This window comes from Drosophila kikkawai, chromosome 3L, assembly GCF_030179895.1.
Source record: "Drosophila kikkawai strain 14028-0561.14 chromosome 3L, DkikHiC1v2, whole genome shotgun sequence".
NCBI lineage: Eukaryota > Metazoa > Arthropoda > Insecta > Diptera > Drosophilidae > Drosophila > Drosophila kikkawai.
Genome location: NC_091730.1, coordinates 23,461,377 through 23,485,249, shown reverse-complemented (window position 1 = coordinate 23,485,249; position 23,873 = coordinate 23,461,377). Strand labels below are relative to the sequence as shown.

The 23,873-nt window shown below is 43.1% G+C and overlaps 2 protein-coding genes across 6 annotated transcripts in view; both read right to left on the bottom strand.

Moving 5' to 3' along the window:
• Positions 1-1,365: 1,365 nt before the first annotated feature.
• Positions 1,366-23,873, bottom strand: part of ko (Stork-head domain-containing protein knockout) — a 60,513-nt gene continuing 38,005 nt past the window's right edge. Inside the window, exons 1-7 of one of the 5 annotated variants that reach the window (XM_070285065.1) lie at positions 23,499-23,806; positions 15,538-15,733; positions 4,823-5,081; positions 4,521-4,765; positions 4,228-4,455; positions 4,019-4,170; positions 1,366-3,949 (exon numbers count right to left, since the gene is read on the bottom strand). In XM_070285065.1, the coding sequence (XP_070141166.1) occupies positions 2,009-3,949; positions 4,019-4,170; positions 4,228-4,455; positions 4,521-4,765; positions 4,823-5,081; positions 15,538-15,640 (2,928 nt within the window). In that variant the 5' untranslated portion in view covers positions 15,641-15,733; positions 23,499-23,806 and the 3' untranslated portion in view covers positions 1,366-2,008. Of the gene's footprint in view, positions 3,950-4,018; positions 4,171-4,227; positions 4,456-4,520; positions 4,766-4,822; positions 5,082-15,537; positions 15,734-22,810; positions 23,368-23,498; positions 23,807-23,873 lie in introns of those variants that run through there. The other 4 variants (XM_070285066.1, XM_070285064.1, XM_070285063.1 and 1 more) reach the window with 4 other exon arrangements.
• Positions 14,692-15,511, bottom strand: LOC108085824 (uncharacterized). Its single transcript, XM_017182577.3, has one exon. It carries the CDS (start codon positions 15,427-15,429, stop codon positions 14,803-14,805), a length of 627 nt encoding a protein of 208 aa, XP_017038066.1. The 5' UTR covers positions 15,430-15,511; the 3' UTR covers positions 14,692-14,802.

Sequence of the window (23,873 nt, the reverse complement as noted above, 5' to 3'; positions counted from 1 at the left end):
ACCTTTTGAATCCAAATTTAGGTGTTATTTTACAACTGCACCTGGGTACACTGAAACTGATCGTCGTTAAATTCAAATTCAAATTTGGCAGTTAAAATATTTTCAAAAAAATTTGTTTAATTCTAAAAAAAAATTTTAAATAAATATAAAAAATCTAAAAAATGTTAAAAATTCAGAAAAAAAAATTTTAAATTCAGAACAATTTTAAAAATTTAGAACAATTTTTTAAAAATTTAGAAGAATTGTAAAACATCCGAAAAAAAAATGTTTAAAATTCAGAAAACAAATTTAAAAATATAGATTTTGCTTTCAAAATAATTCGATTTTTCCCCAAACGATCCCAAATAAATGCCGCCTTCACAAAAAAATTGCACATTGATTTCACCATCTTTTATTGATTCATATTTGTGTGTTCCATCAATTATATTTACATATTTAAATTGCATTTATAAATATTTTAATTATTTACGCCTGCTGCAGGGTTTTAACTAGCCCGGAGCCAAGATCCGATCACCGTCCTCCACTGCCATTGGGTTGAGATCTGTCATCCCAGCTGCTCGCTCCTCCAGCCACACCCCTGCCGATCAGGTGATCATCAATCAACAATTACAATGAACTTGATGAACTTGATGACGGACATGACTAGATCGACTCGGCTGTTGATGCTGATCAAGAATATATATACTTTATAGGGTGGGAAAGGTCTCCTTCACTGCGTTGCAAACTTCTGACTGAAATTATAATACCCTGCAAGGGTATTATATACATTCAGCTATCTGAATGAAACTTTGCATATAGTCTTCTATATACTCTCACTGCTATATATGTCGGAACGGGCCGGATCGGACGACTATATCATATAGCTGCCTTACAAATGTTCGATAAATTTTTAGAAAAATAATTATAACTTTGCTGTTTTTAAACATTTTTGCATAATTTTTGAGATATGGCCATTTCATATATTATTTCAGAATTTTGGTAAAAATTTTATGAAAATCGGACGACTATATGATATAGCTGCCATAGGAACGATCGGGAAATTAATAGAAATAAAATTATAGCTTCGTTGTTTTTCAAACGCATTTTTATTTACTCTGAGATATAAGCTTTTTTTATTATTCTAGAATTTTGTTTTGCACCGAATTAACCTGTCCTCAGCCTTATATGTAAGTGGAGTCCTCTCTTGTTATATTTTATTTTTGGATGGATTCTTAATGTTTTGAGTTCCGAATCAGTTTCCTCTCTGGCTGGCTATATGATAAATATTTGAATAAACTTTTAAAAACACAACTTCTGCTTTGCTGTTCTACTGTTATTTTTAGCTCAAATTTCCACATCTTTCCGATCCCCAAAACAAAAACATGATTTCTTGTTTATATCGTTTATATTGTTTTTATTAGTAATTCAACTTATTTTGTATTATTGCTGACTTTACTAATTAAGGCCTTGTACAAAATTATTGTAGTTCTGTTCAAAGTGCTAAATTCTATGTTCGTAGTACATGTCGTGTCTCTGCATTAGATAGGATTGCATTTTGGGCGTGGTTAGTTAGTATAAACAATTATTTTGAATAATGTACACACAAAAGTAAGGGGGTATTTGTGGTGGACTTTAACATAGATCGGCTTGCTTTCCCCAGACTCCCGCTTGGCGGTGTCTCTCTGGTGGGGGGCTGCAAGGCAAAATACGAACTGGCATACGAAATATGAAGTAAGATGTAATAAGCATTAAAATTAAACTAAACGTATTTTGGCACTGTAAATAAAAGTTGCTTCCGATACAAAAAAAAAACCCTAACTCAAATACATACAAATTGCTGCTATCGTCCAAGTGGGGAAATCAAATCGCAATAAATTACACAAGAAGCTTGCTTGCCAAATGCCGGAGAGAGAGCGGGCATCCCTCTCCTATCCTAGACCCTACGATTTCGTTCGATTAAACTAAGAGGCTGGCGCTGCTCCGTTGCCCACAGTGCTCGGATCCCTGTGGGGCGGAGGCGTTGTTGCCTTTAGACCATGCCAAAGTCGGTGCAAACGGAGGCTGTTGGCGCCGCCGGCTGGTTATTTTGCTGCTTCTCCTGGGCACTGTTGGCCGCCGCTGCTGCTGCCGCCGCCGCCGCTGCTGCCATGTTGAGCTCCACCAAAGTGTCGATGCTGTTGAGGCTCACACCCTGCAGGATCTTCCTGGCCGCCAGGGACGTGAAATTGAAGGACAAGTCGGTCAGACTGGGAAAGTTGTACAGCTCCTCGCCGCCGTTGGACAGTACATTGCCCATGCCCTGCTCCAAGGACTCCTTGGTCAAGCTAAGGCGCCGATCGATGGCCTCCTTGTCTATGGACTTGTCAGTGGCCAAGTCCTTTAGGGCTAGATTGGGCTCACTGCCCAGGGGGTTGCTCCGTGACTTGTGGAGCAGGTGCGCCAGCGCCAGTTCCTCCCCGTTCATGGAGCAAAGGTTCTCGTAGCAGAGATTCTTGAGGTCGGTGCTGCTGTTCATCATCTTGTTGTTGCTTTGCGATGCAGCCAGGTCCTTGGAGTTCTTCTCGTAAAAGTGGAGATTGCCCACCGATCCAGCGATCTCAAAATCCTGTTTGGCCAGCGCCGCCAGCTTCAACGGTTGATCCGCACTCGGGGAGTTCGGCTGGGACTCGTTCTTCAGCACGTTGTTCTTGTAGGCAATGCCATTGGCCAGCTGGAGGCACAGCTTCCGGCTGTTGTTCATGGTGGCATCGTTATTAGTGTTCTTGGCGTACTTTCCCCCATCGTAAATCGGCGTCTCCACATCCACGGGACACGTGTTCTCCGGCGAGCTTTCGCTGATAAAAGAGATGGAGTCACAGGTCTCGGAGTTGGCCTCCGTTTCGCTGAGAATTGTCTCCGAAAGCGTGTCCTGGGGCTTGACGGGCGTGGAAGTGGCCGCCGCTGGAGTCGCCGCAGACGAAGTCTGTTTGGAGAGAGTCTTCTTGATGATCTCGCCCCGCTCGTTCGTCATCGTCTCGTTGTTGATGATGAACACATTGGAGTTCTCCAGCATCTTGCCATTCTCCAGCGTGATCACGCTCCGAACTGGCGAGTTCTGCACAAAGATCTTGGTGCTGGGGATGCTCTGGTTGCCATTCGAGGTGGTCACCTGCAGGGTGATCGAGTTGTTGCTGCTGGAGGTGGGCACTCCCACGCTGTTGCCGCCAGTGGGATAGCTCATCTCCTCCAGAATGCGACTGGGTGTGCTGGCCCTTTGTCTTTGGGCCTGTGCCTCTGCAACGCGTGCCCGCATTGCCTGATGCCGTGGCGTTCCACGTGGAGAACCATTCAGGAGGAGGATCGAGCGGGAGCTGCCAACACCACTACTCGTTGAGGGGGCCACCACCGCCGTGTTGGTGGAGCACTGCGAGTCCAGACTAGAGTGGCCGCTGGTCTTCTGGCTGAAGGACACTTTGCCGCTGTCGATGCTCGAGGGGCCGCTGGCAAGCATCGAGGTGGTCCTGCAGGACTCCAAGCTGGAGGGACCGCTGCTCTGCAGGCTCCGGTAGGTGGCCTTGTTGTCCAGACAGCTGTTGATGATCAGCGCGTCCGTTTGGCGCTTGGCCGCAGTCGCTTTCAGCGTGGCGGATCGCGACGGTGAGCTCTCGAAAATGTGCTTCCCAATCACCGACTTTTGGGCCGTCTTTGGCGGCGTGGGCGTCACCGATCCGTGGCCATGGCTGAGGCGAGACGAGTGATTCGCTTTGGCCGCCGTCGTGGCCGGAATCGACTGCGTGGAGCGAGGTAGCGAGCTGCTGCAGTAGACCGGTGAGCGGCGGCGGATGGGCGAACAGTCCCTGGAGGAAATCAGAAACGTCGACTCGCTGGACATGTGGCGGCGATGGCGACGGGGCAGTGTGGACGAGCGCTGGCTCAGCTCGGAGCCGTCGTAGAACGTCGAGTTGGACAGCGTATGGGCCACGGGCATGTCCTGGTGAAGGTAGATGAAACCAGGATTGATAAGGCTCTGTAAAAGGCATCCTATGAATATAATGCTTACGTGCTCCGCCGTCTGTGTGCCCACGCTGTGCAGGTGAACGGCTCTGGTGTTGAACCATTCCGCTGGCGGGAACTGGGCCGAGTAGGTCTCAATCTGGCGCTGCTTGGCTCGACCGCTGCGTCGGAACAGGCGTGAGAGCAAAGATCCTTTTTCTGTTGAAGCAAAAGTTAAGTAATTGGAGACCAGAAAACTACAAAGTCTCGACTTACTGGGTGATGACGAATCTGTGCTTTGGTATTCCGAACTGCTGCTGTCCGTGGTGTTGAGCGTCTGGGCGTAGGTCTTGGACAAACTGCGAGTGGAGGCGCAGCGTTGCAGGCGCTTCGACGAGCCAAAGAGCCGCAAACTGTGCCGCCGCTCTAAGCTGCGCGGCGTGGGAAACGAGGCACTGCGTCGCTTCGCTGCCCTTGGATAGATGATCTTGTCATTGGGATTGCCTGCATGTCATTTATTGTCGGTTATTTATGGATCAGTGTTTATAGATAGACAAAGAAGCACTCACCGCCGCAGATCACATCCGCCAGGTTCGTTTGTATGCACTGGTGGGTGAGGTCGCCGTCCCGCTCCGTCGAGATCTCGCCGTAGAGCGAGTGCAGCGCCTCGGAATTGGACATGAGCATAGTGCGGGCCTCCTGTGGCACCACGTCCTCGCTGTGCTGCTGCTCCTCCTCCGCCAACTGGCCATAGGCCAGGCTACCGTTCAGCTGGTGGTGATTGCTGCGTGGCCTCGATCGACTACGTCGTCGTCTAGGTGAGGAGATTGGGAGTAAGTGATTGAATTATTATCCAAAAAACAATACTCACTCTGGCGTGAAGATAAAGTATCCCTTGGAGGTCTGGTAGATCTTCTGCTCCTGCATCAGCTGGGCGAGGGTGTCGTAGATAACTTCAGTGGCTGGCGTGGTCATGTGCGGAAAGCGGGCGCCCAGCTTGCCGCGCACATGCTCAATGGTGGCCGACTGACCCTCGGCGGTGAGGTCCATGATCACGTCACACAGAGCCTCAGGCAGCGGGGTGAACTGCCCCTGGACCGTTGGCGTCACAATGCAATCGTCAATGTCACCTGCAAAAAAGGGGTTCAAGGAGACGGGGAGCACAGGTGAGACAACTACACAAACAACGACATGTGTGTACAACTGGGCCCGCTTAGGCCTGGCTTATATGGCTAATCACTGGACGGACGAGTGTGCCCCATTTGGTCTGCCTAACTTGCTCGCATTTTTTCCAGCGAACTCACTCGGCTTTTCATTTTTCATTTTAGCTGGCATTTTGGGTGGCCACCTGGGAGACTCGCCTTGGCTCGCTTGGCATTTTGGCCACGTCCGACTGACGGGGTAATTAAACCTCCTGAATTGAGTTTGGCTTTTTAGTTTTGACCTCTCTGCCGCTGGGGAGGTCATCATGCGGAGTCTGCTGGAATATGCATGAGTTGGGCTAGCAATCGATTCCCTGGGACACGGAGAGAAATTCTACACTAAATTGGCATAACCCTTGTTACTTTTCTGTCTAATTTAGTAGTTTCTCTCTGATAAATTGATTTTTTGTTGGAATTTTCGTATACATTATCTTATAGAACTCTATAGGATGTAAAAATTAAATTAAAAACTAAACAAACAAATAAATAAAGTTATCTTATCCCATTCATTTGAATGTAAAACAAACCCTGAACTGAAAACTAATGATTTGTTTCTTATTTCTGGCCATGTAATTGCAGATTGCAGCACCATCTGCCAGCATCGCCTAATATGGCAGTCGCATCGTTCACACGGCGGATACTTAATTAAAGCGCGCACTCCCATCAGGCAGCGAAATCAAAACAAAGAGAAAAGTTGATGCACACCTTGCTGTTGCTGCTGCTGCTGGCTGGTTTTATTATTTTACCTGGCGGTGCCGCATCGTGCCAGTAAATTAAGTGCGCCTCCACAAACGCTTCCTACTTGCAACTTAACCTCTAAAAAAGTGGCAGCAAACCAGCGACAAGCAACGCCTCAAAATTGCAATAATAAACACACACACAGGGGGGAGCCGAGGAGAGGCACGGGGGACAATGACATAAGCGGGGAGGATGGAGGTGCGATGACTGCAAAATCAGACCAAGTGTGTGACGACCTCCGTTTCGGCCGGGCCAAGAGATGCAGGCACAGGCACGGGCACGGGCTAAGGCACAGTCACAGGCAAGCCTCTTGGCCCCAAACGTCCTTGCGGCAGTTGCATAATCAATTTTTCAAGTTTTCTCTTTCCGTTGCAGCCTGCGGCTCGGGATAGGCACAGAGAGAAAATAGCACAGACAAGATATAATCAGGAAAAGACAAAAGCTATGATCCCAACTTTTATATAGAATATGACCAGTTTGCAGCTCTTTCAGAACTTGAAGACTTACTACTTTCACAAGTCTTAATAAACATCTTAAAGTACGATCATTAGACATAATCGAAATCTTTACAAATCGATCAGTGTGTAAACTGGCTTAATAGTCATAAGGCAATTAAAGCGGATCAAATCCAGCCGAGGACTAGAAGTTAGCAATATATTACACCATCCCATAATGATAATTTCACAAAATAATAATTTAAACAAAGTTAACAAGGGAATTAAATAAAACTGACTGATTTCCAAGGATCTGTGGTATATCACAGTCACATTTCTAAGTTTCCTATAAAACCGCAATATTTTGTATGATTTTTTCTGGGTGCATCTATACCCGGCAGCAATTTGCGCCAGCAGCCGAAAGACTAAAAGACAAAACGCCATGTGGGATGCTCCGTCGTCAAGGACAATTAGCGGCAAAATATCCAACGCGCAGCTAGCAGTTGGTAGTTTTGAGCTTGCAGTTTACAGCTTTTCAGTTTCAGCCTTCGAGTTTGCAGTTTGGCAAAAAGAGTCGCCAGAAATCCGCCTTTTCCTCTCTCTCGCACTTTCACATCGCATCGCAAATTTGCACAGCGATTAATCTTGGGGCTTCACTCGTGTGGCGTCACTCGGGGGCTGCTGCACTCAATCTCCATCTCCTTCACCAGCCTTCGTTCATTCGTGGTTTGCCAGCCAGTTGGCGGCGCTCCCTTAGCCTCCAGTTAGCGTCAGCGATTTATTTGCCTTCGCTTATCATCTGGCACACTCTGGCCTCTTTATTATACATTTTCCACTGCCATTTTCCGTTGCCATTTCCATTTGATTTCGCCACTCCGCAATTTGCCATTCGCCGTTTGGCAGCAACGCCCTGATCATAAATAAAATCGCCGAGTGCAGTAGCCAAATTGGTGCAAGATAAACAAATATGAAAGATGGCTGGCAAACACAAATATATGGCCAAAAGCTGAAATCTTGCGGTTTGCCCGGCCACCAGATGCCGCAAGTCATTGGAAATTGGTATGCCCATTGGTCTTATTGAAGGCTGCCGAGGATTGCGAGCTGAGCTGCCATTTGGCACTAGTTCAGGCATCTGTCCATGAAGGTCACGGCTGTAAGTCAGTCGAGTTCATATGCAATATCTTCCACATGAACACATAAAATTTAACATATGAAAAGCTTAAGAGAAATTCGTCATTAAATTTAGGAGAGCTATATGAAAATTTGCAGAATATATCTGAGAAGTTTTCCATGCAAATTAACTTAAACAACAATAACAATAAAAAATACAGCTTTAATATTAAGTAGCTATTTTTATAACTTTCCAAAAAGTATGGTTTGTTAGTTTTAAGCTCCCAAAAAATTATAATTTCTTTTTTACTCTTAAATTTAATGTTGAAAATATTATATGCATTGATTTGATGAGTAATTAACTTAAAATTAGTCTCCTAAAAATGTTATATCCCAAAGCTAACTTTAAAAAAAAGTGCTATCATATTTATAGACTTACTCAAGAGACCCAAGATCAAGGCTCTCCGGATCACCTAACCCACTTTCCACCACCACCACCGGTTGCGGTGCTTGAATGGATGATGACGCTAGGTGGTTGGCGGCCACATCCTACTCCAGCCTCCATCCTCCTAGCTCTGGGGGAGTGCTGTTTGCAATTTGTTGCGCTTATCCGTGGGCAGGATTATCGCCTGCGGGCGTTGCCACCCCGTTGCAATTAAAATTAATAAACGAACCGAGAGGCGAACTCGTGACGCCCCCGCATATAACCAGAGAAACGGAGACACTGGAAATCATTATCAATTGGCATTTCATTTTGATTTCCAAATGCATTTCTCTGTGCCCGTTGGCATCTAGTTTTTGGCCAGGGAGGAGGAGGAGCAACGGGAAACGAGGGGCTGCTCCTCTCGGTGTTTATCGTTTAAGGAAGTGTTAATTTATTTGCTCCTCTCTTTCGGACGCCGCTGCTGGCCCCCAGGGGCAGTGAAAACAAAACGAAAACAAAGCTCCGTAATAAATTGCCATCGATAGCCAAAAATTATTGATTATTTCGAAATGGACAGCGTTAAAAGTTTATGATGCTGCTGTGGCATCGCTGGCGGTTATGAGATCAAACAGAAAACAAAATCTCCACCGAAAAGCGAAAATGTGCCAACAACACGATAGGCGCGCACAAGATTTCCTCCTTTAACGTTTTCTTACTTCTTTTTTTTTCTAATAATAAGAGACAGCGCAGCGAATGAAAGAAAAAAATCATACATCAAGATTATTGTTACTCGCGGCAATTGCATCACAGTAATGGCTGCAAAATAAAAAAAAAAACAAAGCAGCTGAGCAACAAGAAAAAAAATAAATGGAAATCGCAAGAAACATTTTTCATTTGCATAAAAATTCATGGCAACTACAAGCGCTAAAAATGTTTGCCGCATGTTTGAGCCCCATCGGGGTTGGGGGAGGGACCAATGGGGTGGGGGTTCCTGCAGTGGGAGGCTGTGGAAAACAACAACCTTCAAGCTACAAAACACTTGACTCCACTAACCGAACCGAACCGAGTCGTTTCGGGATCCCAAAAACTGAGACCACGTCGCGTTGACGGCGCCTTGGTTTGATTGAACACAAGGATATGTGTCCGCAGGCTAAAAAAATGCACAAAAAAACTATACAAAAAACTACAAAAAACACAAAATAGTACAGCAACAATAACATAAAGTAAAGCTTAGTCAAAAACAACAACTGCGACCACAATTTGAAACCAAAACGCAACACTTTCACTCTACTTAAGACGGATGAAGCTGCGGCAAAAAGGAGGCGGTTCCAGGAGGCGGAAAGGCTTGGGGGATAAGGGGCTTTGGAAATCGGCGGGGAAAATCAGGGGAGGCGGGCGCCTGCCTTTGAGACACCATCTCAAAAGCGTTGGTGGGAAAATCGCAGCAATCGTTTTCACGTCTCTTTCATATTTATTATCATTTGCAAGAGTCTCGTTTTAGCTTCGGCTTTTTGCTGCAGCCAACCGACCCGACCGCAGGAAAAATGCAGATGAAGCCGAGGGAAAAACGATTTTCCAGCCGCCGGCAGGAGTTTGTCATCTGGGACAAGAGACTGTGTCTTTCGTTTTCTGCCGGGCAATTAATCAATCAACAGACCAGGACAGTCAGTCGGACACGAGGTTAAAAATCGGTAAATCAGTAAAAGCATTTTATTAAGATTTTACAATTAGGAAAGTCGAGTCCGGCAAGGAGATATTAATCATTGGAGTTTTTAATAAATACTATTATAGGAAGATGTATTCAGTTTAAAGAAGAAATCTGCATAAATGTGCCATAAATAGTTACAAAATAGTTGTTAAAATATAAAGAGTTCGTCGTAACTTTAGTCAATTTCTAATATATTTTAGTAGCTCTTTCCCAATCCTGCTGCCACCCCAAGTGGTTGACCCACCACCACCTCATCCACATCCAAAAAATCCCCATTTCTGCAGCATGTGGAGCACTGCAGTTTAAGAGAGCACACAAAAAAAATAAAGAAAAAATGTCTGGCGGCCGAAACGAAGGCAATCACGATTTTGTGTTTGAAACGTTTTTTGCGCGTTTTCAATTTCCCATTTTTGGTTTTTCTTCTCGTTTCTGTGGGGCCTTCAGGTGGGTGGTGGGTGCTGTGTGGTGTGCTCGACTGTGGGGGGGAAAGGCCACGCAGAAGGAAACAGATACGCCTGTCCACAGATCGCGAAAAACAGAAGGAGAGCTATGGCTTCCACATCGACTTCGTCTGCGAATGCGACTTGTGGCCTGGCGCTTGTTGCGTTCGCTGAGGCGACGCTAATTGTTTCCGTCTGTTAATAAAAATATTTCAGATCAGTAACAAATTGAAAACAAGGGGGGGAAGGAATCGGGATCGGCGGGAGCTGCTGTTTATGCAACGCCTCACGAAATGCAAATTGACATTTACGTGGTTGCAACACCGCCAACAAAATGCCACACAGTCGGACATTGGGCCACCGGCTTTATAGCCTGGCAAATAAGGAGCAACACGACGTGGCCAACAGTAAAATAAACAACAACAAATTATAGGAAAGACTAGAAAGAGGGTAAATAGCACCGAAGCCAAGAATACCTTGTCATTGATTTCATTTCATAATCCTATTCATCGTTTAATTTGAAAAACTGAGTATAGATAATACTATAGTGAACAAATTAGGTATCTAATGTAGATAGACATACCTAACTATTAATAAAGGATCCAATAAATATGTTAACCTTCAGTACAATATTATAAATACCTCCTTAAAGGGTATACAACATTAAAAAAAGAAGTAATACCCAGACCGAGCAAAGACAAAAAATTGTTGGCGACACTTTTGGCCGTTCCTGTGGTTTTTGCTTCTTTTTTTTTTTTTAAGCTGTCGCTGTTTCTGTTGCTTTGGCTGCCGTGTTAAAGGTCAATGAGTTTGGGGTTAGTGGACCTGAACCTGGGAGCCTGCCAAGAGTTTCGCTTTGGCCTGTTGTGCAACCTCCGATCGGGAGTCAGATGATGGGATAATGTCAGCGCAGCCATAGAATCGTGTCGCATTTGGCTAAATTGCCAGCCATTTTTGGTGCGTGGTTTGGGGCTGAAAGACAATGGAACTGTAAGATTTTCCACAGAACACTTTCCCGTCAAATGAGCGGGGAAAAGCCGCCAAGCGTAACCAAGAGCTGGAAATCAAATGGGTTGACCTCATTAACCGAACCCAAAAGGGTTGCGGGGCGAGTGGAAAAAGGGGGCCATGGTAATCAGCGTGGGCAGAAGAATCACGGGAAAAAGTTGAACAAAAAAGCAAAAATAAAATGGTAAAGATCCGTAGAAGAAGCAGAACAATAAAATTACAATAATCGCCGGGGTAATGTGCTCTTCGAAGGGGTGTTGAGGGCTCCAGAGAGGGCGGTGCTCAAGCGACCATGATGATGATGAACTTGCAAAGACAACTCCCAATGACAATGACTCTTGTCTCGCACTTTTTTTCCCCTGTTTGTTTTTGGCAAACTTGGTTACGCTTTGGAGAATTTCTCCCCCCCAAATCGGAAAGGGTTTGTTAACCTTTCAAGAAATTGGCCAAGAGCTTAACGGTGAAGTGATGAATTACTGAGCAGTGAAAAAAATGGAGTATATTTAAATTGTAGTTCCGTATTATCATGTTACTTGGTGATTTTATGAAAAAGTTATGCGCTCAGAGGAGCCATCATTTGGCTTATATATTACAGAAATATTTGTATTTTTTTTAATATAATAAAAATTCCTTAGATCTTTTTATTAATTCCGAAATTATAATTAAATCACATTTTATTAACGTATTGGTAAGGTAATTCTGACGGATACAACAAAAAAAAGTGTGACCGATTGCTCTTATGCATCAAAGTTAGTGTGAATGCTTTGACTACAGAATTTGACAAAGCAAATAATTAATTGGATTCTGGGGTAAATAAGTTAATCTTTTCTAATTACAAAAGAAAAAGTGTGATTTTGTTTAATTTCGACAGACGCTTTTCATAAGAAAGTGGAAAAGTGTGACCAACAGTCTGTATAAAGCAAACATAGTGTGAGTGTATAGCATACATAATTCAAAAAAGTCAAAAATACATCCTGGCTATTTCCTGAACGACTGAATTACTGAAAATATCGGCGATATATAGCGATAATTAGCCGTTATTTTAAACTTAAAACATCTGTTCCCATACAAACTGACTAACTATCGCGATACCTTGCCGATATTTTTAGTAATTCGGTCTTCAAGGGAATTAACTCAAAACAAGTCAGAAAACTAATCAGGGTATTTTTTCTGACGTGTTTTGAGTTAGTAGTGTACAAATTCATACATATTTAATAAGGTCTAGATAGTTATCCCAAAAAAATTAAATTTTGATATTAATTTCGCATTAAATAAATGACTATTTTTCTTCGTGTAAACAAAGCGATCCCACGTTGCCGATGTCTGGCGTCTGAATGCGGTTGCAATGGCAACATTTGACTGACATTCGATTTTCGCAATATGCCTGACCGCCTGTTGCTGCTGCTGCTGCTGTTGACTTGGCTGATTTCTACCGATTTGCGATTTGTTAATGGCTCGAATATTAAGTTACAATTATCTGACGGACGGCCATCGATGGCGATCGGTATGGAGACGGAGATGGAGGAGGCTCCTCCACTGTCATGGCCATTTCACTTTCAGCAAGATGCGGCGACGAGAAATCGTGATGAAATTGATTTGCGGCTCTTTATTTTTTTATTCGCCATCATAGTTACCGACAGCTCTCCATCTGCCCGTCTCTCTCTCGGCGGGAACTGCATAATTTTCCCGCTTTCCAGCTATTTTGCATTTTGCATTTTGCAGTTGCCATTTGTCTACTCGGGAGTTTTTCCTCTCCGGCGCTTCCACAGATATTCCGCTGTCAAATTGCCAAGCGGCAAGCGACGGCATTTTCCCCTCGATTTTCCACCCGACTTCCCGATGCCACCCACCCTCGACTCTACTCTACAAGAAAGAAGAAAAAAAACTGCACTCTCAGTTGGCTCTTTAACACGAAACTGAATTTAATTTGCTTTTCAGTCGTTCAGTCTTTTAGTTTCTTCGTTTCTTTTGCATTTATTTGGCATGTTTGTTGTCTAATTGAGCGAGAAATTGCCGTTGATTGATTGTTTTGCATGCAATGTGTTATTTGTTATCGTTATTGTTACTGCTGCCATTTCAATCGTTGCCTTTATTTCCCCCTCGGCCACGGCTACACGGCTACGGCTAAGTGCGATTTAATTTGGCCAACAATTTGCAACGGAGCCATAAATCTTTTCCTAACTTAACAAGAAGTAAGTTACTCACCAAAAGGAAACTCTCTAAAATTCAATCATAAATGTCACATGGCCTTTCAAATGGTTTTCTTGTCAAAACTTTTTCATTTACAGTTTGTTAAACTTTGAAAGGCTTTAAAATAACTTTTAAGTGGCGAGCAAACAGGCAGCATTAATTTATGCCTAGGCTGGAATTTAATGCATATTGGCTGGCAATTCCCATGCTGCCAGTCTGTGAAAATATTATTATTTAAAACGACAACCAGCCATTTGAGGTCTGGTTAATTGTGAGGCATTGCCCATTGGCGCTCTCTGTCGCGAAATAATTAATAAATAAAAAACAGATGAAGTGCGTTTAAATGAAAATGACTCAAACTGATGGCGTTATTTATGGGGGGGCTGTGTATGATTAAGGCTTAACTCGAAACTGTATTTGTTGTTTGTTATTACAAGTAATGTTTTATTTGAAAATACTATTATATTGATGCCTTAGTTATGGCTACAATAAAAAAGAAAGTAGTAAAGTAATGAAAGAGTTGGAATAATAATACCCACTAATATCCAAATATAGCCGCTATTAAATTGTTTTACAAATCTCTATTTCAGTTTTATTAAACCAATTTAAATGTTATGTTTTGAATCTGAAGGGTATCTATTATGGCACTTTGTCCAGATTCCTTCCTTGTTGGCCCATGGCATTGTCATGTTTATGGTAATTAACAGCTAATGGGTTCTACGCCATTGCAGTTGTTAATTAGCAAACATGGAGCCTGAGTCCATTCTGCCAGCCTGCCCTCCTGCCACACCATCTTGCCACAACTCCGGCGGCAGACAGCACTTCTGTGTGCATTTTGAGTGCAGGCTCTTTGTTTGGACAGCGATATTTCCTCAATTGAATTTCACAGGCAGATACACCGACAGACATGCAGGCCGCGAAATAAAAATATATGGCATCGGGCTGCGGCCACAAATCGCGGCTTATTAATTTCCCCAAGAAAGTTCGCCAAAGGCCACAGAGTTTCCACAAACTCCAACGATCTCCGGCTGGCCGGTCATTTATCAATTCACAGAGTTGCCAATGGACTTTTCGGCCTTCGATGGAAGTGTGAAAAACCGGGTGGGGGAAAGGTGGAAAATGGGAAATGGGCATCGGCAGCGGCAGCGGCAGCATCGCATTAACTGCACAGGTGTCCACTTAATTGACAGCTAACGAGGCACCGAGGAGCAGACCAGAGACCAAAAAGCAAAAAGCCGAGGCCAGACACATCAATATTTGATGAAGTGCATGTCGCTGCGATTACACAGGAAAAAAAACCGTAACCAGGTTATTACTGATTAAAGTAAGTAGTAGGAATAGTCTAAGTTTATCATAACCATTGATAGTCTTCATTTTTTTTTATCGTTAAACTAAAACTACATATTAACTCAAAAAAACCTAAGGAAAATTAACAAATTTAGTCCAAGAAATATGTATTTCCTCATGTATTTTACAAGTTGATGAATTTTCCAAAGTGGAAAAATGATTTATTCGATTTCTGTGCAATGCAGTTCATTGAAATAAGTCAGAGAGGGGTTTCAAGTTGGCCTAGACCTTTTGATTTATTTCAGCCTGGTCAGAAGGGCGGTGGCAAACGAAGGTGCCTTTTGCCGCACAGAGGACAATAGCCAATAATTTGCGACTCCTTAGCGCAGAGTTTGTAAGATTTCCGGTTGCTGCGATTTCCCTTTGCCTTGGAGATCACATTCGTGGAACTTTCCCTCGGATCGCATTCCTCATCGCTGTCTGTTTCTGGGCAGCCACACAGGAAGGACCTCAGAGGTTCTAGTACAGACTTCTCGCCACCACCATGCTCCCGTTGCTCCACCATCAGGCTCATGGGTGAGGGAAACCTTTGGCAGTTACCCCGAATCTTGTCCAGTTGCAGTTTATCCTCCAGCTCCTTTTGGGCCATTGAAAGGATCTTCCAGATGGAGGCTCCACCGGAGGATCCACAGCGTAGGTTGTACTTCCGCTGCTCTTCGTACATCAAAAACCGCAGCTGATGGAGCTGCTTCCAGCGCTCGAAGTCCGCGTTTCGAGAAGACTCCGTCTGCAGCTCCTTCTCCCTGACGACCTGCTGCCCTTGAATGGGCTTCTTTTGTGACATCTTGGCCATCTTATGAGGAGGTTCATCCCAGAAAAGATTTCGCCACCTGGCCAACTCACTTTGTCTTTCACAGCTCCCCTTAGGACTATTCATGGCAATCCCCTAATTTCCAGGAAATTTCCTAATTTTAATCATTTTTTCTACCCAAACTATCCGAAACTAATCTCTAAGCCAGCTTTATATGCTAGGAGGGAAACTCACCCACTGAGCTGATCACATAGGTGGCCGGCGGCTTCAGGACACTCCGGGCGAAGGCTCCACGGAGGACCTCCAGGGCACAGGGTTCAGCGGTGACCAGGAGCATTCCAGGCGCCACGTGTCCGGCATACTTCAGAGCTCGCGTGGCTGCCGTCAATGGTCCATTCCACCAGCATTGTGCGTTGGCGGCCAGGAAGTTCTGCAAACGAAAATAAAAAAAATTAATTAATATTCAGAAAAAATATGTTTTTTTAAGTTACAAACATTAAATTTTTATGATACATCTTTTACACTCCGCCAATTAGCAAGTGAAAAGCAAAATTAATTTCCCTTCTGCAGTATCCTCGTTATGTGGGACTTTCGAAATCAAAAACAAGTCTTTTTTAAACGCGCTGCAATGCAAGTTCACCAACATAAAGCATCCCTTTCTTCAAGGAAACGCTGCGGAACAGGTCAAAAGGGGTGTTTGGCAGCCAACTCCGGTGGGAGTCTGCATCTCATCAGCTAATTGACAAATTGCAGTGCTCCGCGTGGCATAATTGGTGTGCTGCTGTCTGGCTTAAAGAGCTATCCATCTGTGGGCGGTGCAGCCCGGTTGCTGCTGCTGCGGCGGCGGCGGCTTCAACCATCAATTAGCTATAAGCGGATCGCTGCCACGCCCCCGAAAATACGTAAAACGAGGCATTTGGTGGCGCCACATAACAAAAAAAAGCCGCTGTATCATTGCTGACTCTGGGAATTTATTTTTTTGGCTACCCAAAACCGTATCGAAACCAAATCCTTAACACGTTCTGGCCAAGGGGTTTCCATGGAAATGACAAAGAAAAGGAGGGAAAGAAAGAAAAGTGGTGACTGGGGCAGCAAATAAATGTCCAATTTGTGCTGTGACAGGAACACTTGAGGCACGTTTTTGATGTAAACACGGACAAAAAGGGTCGAGAGTCACAGCCAAAAGCCGTGGACAATGGAGCCAAGCCAAGGGATCGAGATGGAGCTGGGACTGGGACTGAGAAGGAAATGCTGGGTGGAATGGCATCGAAATGGAAACTCCAAGAGCCAAGAGATCGATGTAGCCGCCGGAGTTTCACGCTTTGTGGCTTTCTGTGTCGCTAATGAACATCATCCAGTTTGAGCGATCTGACCTTTTTGTCGATGCCAGGGAATCCCGACGGGGCTATGGCTATTGCTATTGCCATTTTCTTGTGGTCACTCCTCTTGGCGTTTAATGTCGCCCGGCCCGGACTGGAGCGGAGCGGGTCGAGTCTCTGGTATGTCTCTTATATAAGTTGGATGACTCTCTCCATCGCCATCGCCATCTCCACTGGCATCTCCATCTCCACCTTCATCTATGCATTTATCCCCATGCCGAGGCCCATCCAGGCCCACCTTCCGCCTGCGGCTGCTCAATTAATGCATGAGAAGGCGAAGAAATTAACTCGTCATTGCCTGCCCGTCAGCGTTGGGCTTTAACTTGGCTTTAGCCTGGGTCTTAGCAATGGCTCTAACTTTGGCTTTTGCTTCGGCTGTCACGCGCCGCCAGATGGCGCTCATCGTACACTTGGAGAAAATTTTGAAACCCAAATATAAGCCAGGGAAAAATATAAATAGAATTGAACCTTAAGAAGAGATCTTTTTCGGAATCTCTGGAGATTAAAATTTATTAAATGACAAGGAAATATATTGAATCTAGAATTCATCAATGTGAATAAAAAAAAAATATAATTGAATGGATAAATAAGAGAAAAAATAGCTAACCTCTTATAATATATTGCATGAAAACAACAATTTGGTAATTTAACTCTGAAAAAGGGTAGATTAGGCCACTAAATTAAGATTTGATCACACTAATAGACTGCTTACATTTGCGAGTTAGGTTTTTAAGACGCTTATTTAAATGATTTATAAAATAAACATCTATCTATATTATTAATCAAACTATTTGCTTACTTTGTAGTGATAAATAAACCCCTTTTTCCAAACACACAAAATAAATCAAATATTAAACACCTTAACTTAACTTTATGATATCAAATATAACAGAGTACTCCCACGTAATTTTGTGCAAAGTACTTCCCTATTGCATAGAATTTCTCTATGTGTAACTCATCCCCGTGGCCGAATCATAATTATAGTGCTGCATCATTGCAAGACACGAGACAAAATGCCAGAGACAATCATCAACAGCCTACTTATAGTCCGCGCATAGAGGCTTTTCCATCGATCAAAGGGATCTGGTTTTGGACCTGCGCCTCGAGGTGTTTCTGGTCGAGTTTGGGCTTGTGTTTGCCTGGGTTTCGTTTCTCGGAAGTAAGGGTAATGCAAAACTTTTAATAATCAAATCAAATGCTCACGCCGACCTCTGTCGCGCGTATGAAAGTCATTTTCTCCTCGGGCGGAATTCGAATTTCAGAGTTTCGCTTTTTTTGGCTGCTCTTGATGTCGTTTCATGTCTCTTGGCTTTTATTTCGTTTTATTTTTATATTTTTGTTTCGGGTGGCGGCTTTCGTTTTGGGACTTTTACTTAATTTCGTGTAATAGAAAACTAAACAACAAAACTCCCACAAAAGTAAGGCCGAGAGACAAAACTATCACCGCGATGTTGGATGAAGTGGGCCTCATGTGGGGAGGTTGCTGCTGCCGTGCCACTGATGTTGCTGCCGTGCTGCAACAGTTGCTGCTGCCGCTGCTGCTGCTGCTGCTCTCATGTGTGCCGCATAAAAAGATAATAACAATATACAAACAAATGCGCAGTCAGGCAGCCCGTAAGCCGGAGATTGCCAACCGCTGCGGACTTGCGGCTTAATAGAGTTATGATGAAGTATAATAATCCTTGACCTTTCCACCAGCCAAACTCAACTCAACGACGACGACCGCAGCTCTTGGGCACAAGTCAAAACGTTTTTGCTTTTATTTTTTGTGTGCTTTGTATTTTGTATTTATTTTCCCCTGCCATTATGGTTTGGGGAACCCTTCATTTGACTTTAAAAGAGCCATTTAATTTCGCAAATGAAAATGAAATTGTTTCGCATTTCTCTGAGATCGTGAAAAGCAGGCTTTTCAAAATGTGACAGAGATTTATGCGAGCTAATGGGGCGGCGGCTTAAGCTCAAATAAAACTATAAATACCATTTGTCAAATATTTTCGACTAGCCCGGGTCGAGGTTGTATTAAATTCAGAGGTCTTTTTATATTTTTCATCGACTGCCACTTAATTGGAAACGCCCAGTTGGAGCCGGGAAGTTTGTCCGTTAAAAAACCCTAATTCTATTATCATGAATCGGTGGCTTTTGAGGTAAATTTGTCCATTTGGGAAGACACTTAAATTTATTGTGCCTTTAAAGAAGCAATAAATAAGAATCGCTCGGAAATAATGGCATAACTGATGAATTTTTAATAAAATGCTATTAAACGGTTTTGAGTTAAAAGCCCATCTTTGAAAATTATGATTTCTTTAAGCGTTAAAGTTAATCAACAAATTAAATGCAAAGATTTAAAGGTGGTTTTATTGGGAGATATTAAAATGATTTATGGATTTGTAATGGTATTGAAACTTTATTGTTTGTAATCAAGTCAACGAATTGGTTCTTAGGGGAATTACTATTTTGTTTATGTAATAAAAGCTCGGAAATAAAGACCGACTGTGTTAATTATAGTAGTGCTTGCCACGTAATTTATTTAATCCTCTTTTCCCCCCGTTGATTACTTTTAGGATTACAATTATTTCTTCTGCTCCTGGCTACGTTGCAAATGAAAATGCTCGTTTCCCATTATTTGAGGATTTCTCACGTCCCATAACTTGAACATGAGCTCCGCAGGCCGGCCGGCCGGCTCCTTTGTTCCTCCTTATCCCTGTCATCATTGTTTATTTGGCTCTGACTCCAGCTCCCCGGCTCTGGTCAAGTGCCAGACGGGGGTTGGGTTCTTGGGTCCATAAAACCCAGCGCCTGTCGGAAACTCCGACGAGCATAAATACAGGACGAACGGCGGCGCGCGGTCCAATCAATGCGGCTCGTCCTGATAAGGATACAAATTGCATGGCCATGTCCGAGTGACGCCCACTTCCTCCTCTCTAAATTCCCAACCCCTCGAGCGGAATAAGATGTGCACTGCACTTGGACTTCCAATCGGATGTGGGGTTGATCCGACCGACCCCCTTTGGGTCAGCCATCATCGAGGGTTGCCACAGGGATGCCTGCCTGCAGCCGGTTCAATGACCAGAAATCCACTACTCTTGGCTAAACATGCGATTTGTTTTATTAGTTTTCCTCGAGCAAAACATACATTACTACGAGTTCTATAAAATACCAACAGCTGTTGGCAGAAGTCCTGCCTTTCTGCCTGCCAAACAAAAACAGATCCCTGAGATTGTTCTTGTGTCCTGGATATCTGGCCAGGCATCGCATCTGCAACTATTTCAACTTTTTGGCAGCCCACTGCGGTCGCTATTTTTGTTGCAATTAATAACGAAAATATCTGAAAACTTTCAACGGGCTTAAAAAGGTCTGAAAACGCGCTTAGAGGGAAAAACTTTTGCAATTGCTTCTAGAACTTTTAAAAAAGTCAAAACTAAAAGGGAAAACAAATTAAATGCAACTACTGATAAAGCATTATAAAAGAGTCTGCATTAAATGGAACATTCTGAGTAAGAAAGAAGCTTTCTAATGGCATTATAAGATATCTGTACAACAGCAGCAAATGAACCTGTTAAACGTGTGAAACAAAACAAGATTTGCATGCAGCATAAATACAACTCTTTGTCAGAGATCAGATCTAGTTCTTTGTGGGTTTCAAACGATCTATTTACATAAACACGGCCACGTCTTGGCACCACAAACAGTTGGTATATTTATGCGTCTGCATTTACATACGAATAATATATGTATAAAGGTATATATCGGCTGTAAAAATCAGCACCTCAATTTAAAACCGAAGCGTGAAAAGTCTATTAGAGGTTGACGTGGTGACGAAGGCGTCTGTCTAGGAGAACACTGTGGGAACAATCCGGTGTGTGCCTCCAAGCTCCCTTCTTACCCACCCATTCAATCTGGATTTTTCACTGCACCTGTAGTTGGTTCTGTAGTATTTTTTGTGCCTTTTTTTTGTGTTGGAAAATCATTGTTAGTGCACTTATTGTTATTGTTGCTGCTGTTGCTGCTGCCTTTTGTATTTCGGCGTTGAAGCTTCGCTGGCACTTGCTGAAATGTCTGGCCAGAATGGATATATAGTTGGGGGTCTGGGGGGTCTATTTGGGGCCTTTGTACTTCGACTCCGGTGTCTGTCATTCACTTGCAGCACTAGTTAAACACCACGAAACCGTATCCGTATCTACGAGTGTGTCTAGGCATTTAGCACGCAACCCATTTGCAGCATTCTGGCAAGGCATTGCTATAGCCCCGCCATTATACGACGCTTGTCATTCAATCAATCTGGCAAATCATGCGATAAGGGGGCACTACTATATATATATATAACCAGAAGATTGCCCGCGAAGTTTCGCAAACTGCAAATGGAACTGGCTGTCAAAGTTACTAATGAGAATCGGATTGCAAAGGGGCCTCTATGCTTGGGAAAACTTAAAGCCGGGCTTTAATTGTTGCAACTTATTGTGGGTACCATTATGGGTAATTAGTTTGGGGGAAAATTGAATTCAAGTTACTATTAGTTACATTTGGAATCGTTTGAGAAATTCAATTTACATACGGAAATGCAGGTAATTTCATGGTGACTCAATCAGCAAATGCTGATCTTCATTAGATTAATAAACTTATGAGATGTGAAATAATGTGTGAAGGTTTATCAGCTATTTATCTATACATATTCTTTTAATATGAATATGGCATCTATGAGAATATTTTAAATATATTTGTTTATCATTTAACTTGCAAGGGAATTTTTAAGAATTTAAGAGCTCTAGAAACTATATGCTTATCCAACTAAATATTCTTAAAATTCATATTAAACTGAAAGCTGTTTCAAAACCAAAATATATACAGTTTTAAATGAACATATTAGACCAAACACATTTCCAATTTCAGCTGGGTAATCATCAGCCCAATCAAGCGATTACAAAAGGCTGTTAACAAAGCTAGTTGGTTTTTGTGTTCAATTGTTTTCCTCGCACTCGATCTCTGTATTTATTAAATTTAAATTACAATATGTGTTTGGCTTTCATATGGCCGAATGCCCCGTGAAATAAGTGCAACTCCCAAATAAACATGATCCCACAGACACGGCGCGAGGCATGAAGATTGAACTACAAGTACGTGGGGCCCAATGTGTTGCGGGTTTTATGTTTTTGGCTGCTGTTTTCTTGCTTTTTTTTTGGTGCTGCAATCACAGCGTGACCGAAAACAAATAATAAATAAATGGAGGCGAAACGAGAGCTTCAACTTGAACTGAAGTCTGGAGCCAAGTGTTTGCCACTGGACGCCAATGGCCCCAGGCGACCTTGTCGAGGCAAGTGATGCAATCGGTGGCAGGTGGAACACAGAGCGAGTGCCCGCCCCGTCCGTCCAATGTTTGTCAATCAAATTAGTCGGCGATGATTGCAATCGAAATTAATGAAAAGCAATCATAAGGCGGCGCACGCCAGCCAATTAAGCCCACAGACGACAAAAAGTAAATTTGCGCTTAAACGATTGCAGCATCGATTCGATTTCATTAAACCCAATCAAAGCAATTGAGGAGGAAAGAAGGGGTTAATAACAATTCAAATCTCTTTTCTTTTCTCTTCTTTTTTCTCCTTTTGAGTGTGCCGCGTGCCGATAAATCAATTTGCTCAGCCCGGTTCAATTCGAGGAGACTCAACTCCATCCATCCAATCATTGTCTTTTCCTTTATTTTCTCTGTGATTGTGCTGGAGTTCCGGAACTCTGAAGTGCCCCCCAACCGGTGATTGTACCACTAAATCGATTCTGGAACTGGACTTTGGCAGGAAAAGAATCAGAGAATGTGGAGAGGAAATGTTTATTTAAGGAAATGATGAACGGCTTGAAGAAACTGACTCTGAGTAAGAGTTCTTATGAAACAAAAATGATTGGTTTGAAAAGTAAACTTAAGGCGGTTGTTTATTATGATTTTCCACTTATGATCTCATATTTTAATAAATATACAATGCCAAACTAAAAATGACATATGCAACATGTTGATTAATGATTCCGGTTGTAACTCCTAAAGCCTATGAAGGATATAACCGACTGTGAGCCATCTCAACGTGCCGGAGTCAACCTTCCTTTCCCAATTATATATTTCGTTTTAATAACGATCACAGGTTTACCTTCGTTCTAGTCCGATCAAACAATTCCGTTCCCAGACTCGGCGAACTTTCCATTTCGCGGTGATATTTCCAGAGCCAGTTTTTGCTTTTTAACAGTTTAAGCTAGGTTTCTCTGGTTTTATTTTATGGGCTTTATTATTACGGACCTGCCTTGCAAATCGCGAGTGCGGTTCTCAGGCTGCCAGAAGAAACTCCCGCGCTCTAGACATGACGCAATCGGCTCGCATCCGTTGAGCTATTTCAAAACTTGTTGCAGGCTTATTAATTTGGCTTTGTCTTTCGGGCCAGGGGAGCACCGAAGGCACCAAAAGCACAACTAAAACAAGTTGATTTAGGTGAAGTCATTTGCGTGCAGCCAGACATTAAACACCGAGCAACGAACACCGAACACCGAACACCGAACACTGAACACTAAACACGGCAACGGAAAACAGCAAAACAGTTCAGAGATCAGCTCGGGGCTCTTGGAGATCAGAGTTTGGAGTCAAGTCGGTCTTGGGTCGTCTGTTGTTAGTTGTTTGTTGTTGGTTATTTTAGCACACTTTCAGAGGGTATTTAATACCCTAAAATATTAATCAAAAATATACAATAAATCTTGACTAGCTAGCTTGAAAAGTTAAAGATCATCGAACATTTCAATATTAAATTGAATTTATAATTCATAAGATTTTATTTAATAACTACTAACTTGCTCTCATACACACAGTTACATTTGAAAGAAGAGTACAGCTGCTTCGTTATTTTTAAAATAAACCGTCCTTTTCGCTTTTCTATTTGTATTTGTTGTTTAGTTTAGTTCCAAAAGCCACGCCGCACGCCTGACAAATTTGCGCAAATAATAAAAACAGATTTTAAATGCCTGGAAATTGAGTCTGCCATTGCGGTCTTAAATCAGTTTCTCCACCTCAAACTGACATTTAGAGCTTTACTGGGAACTGGCAACGAGTGCATAGATCAGGGCTTAAATAAGAGAAACTTTATGGGTTTTGTCTATTTGAGCACATTTATTTTACTAGAGAAAAAATAAGATGTTTCGTTTCAGCTTTAAATATATAATTGGCAA

Bases quoted from the DNA above. Each gene is read 5' to 3' on its own strand.
- LOC108085824 (XM_017182577.3), bottom strand. From the start codon at position 15,429: ATGAATAGTCCTAAGGGGAGCTGTGAAAGACAAAGTGAGTTGGCCAGG.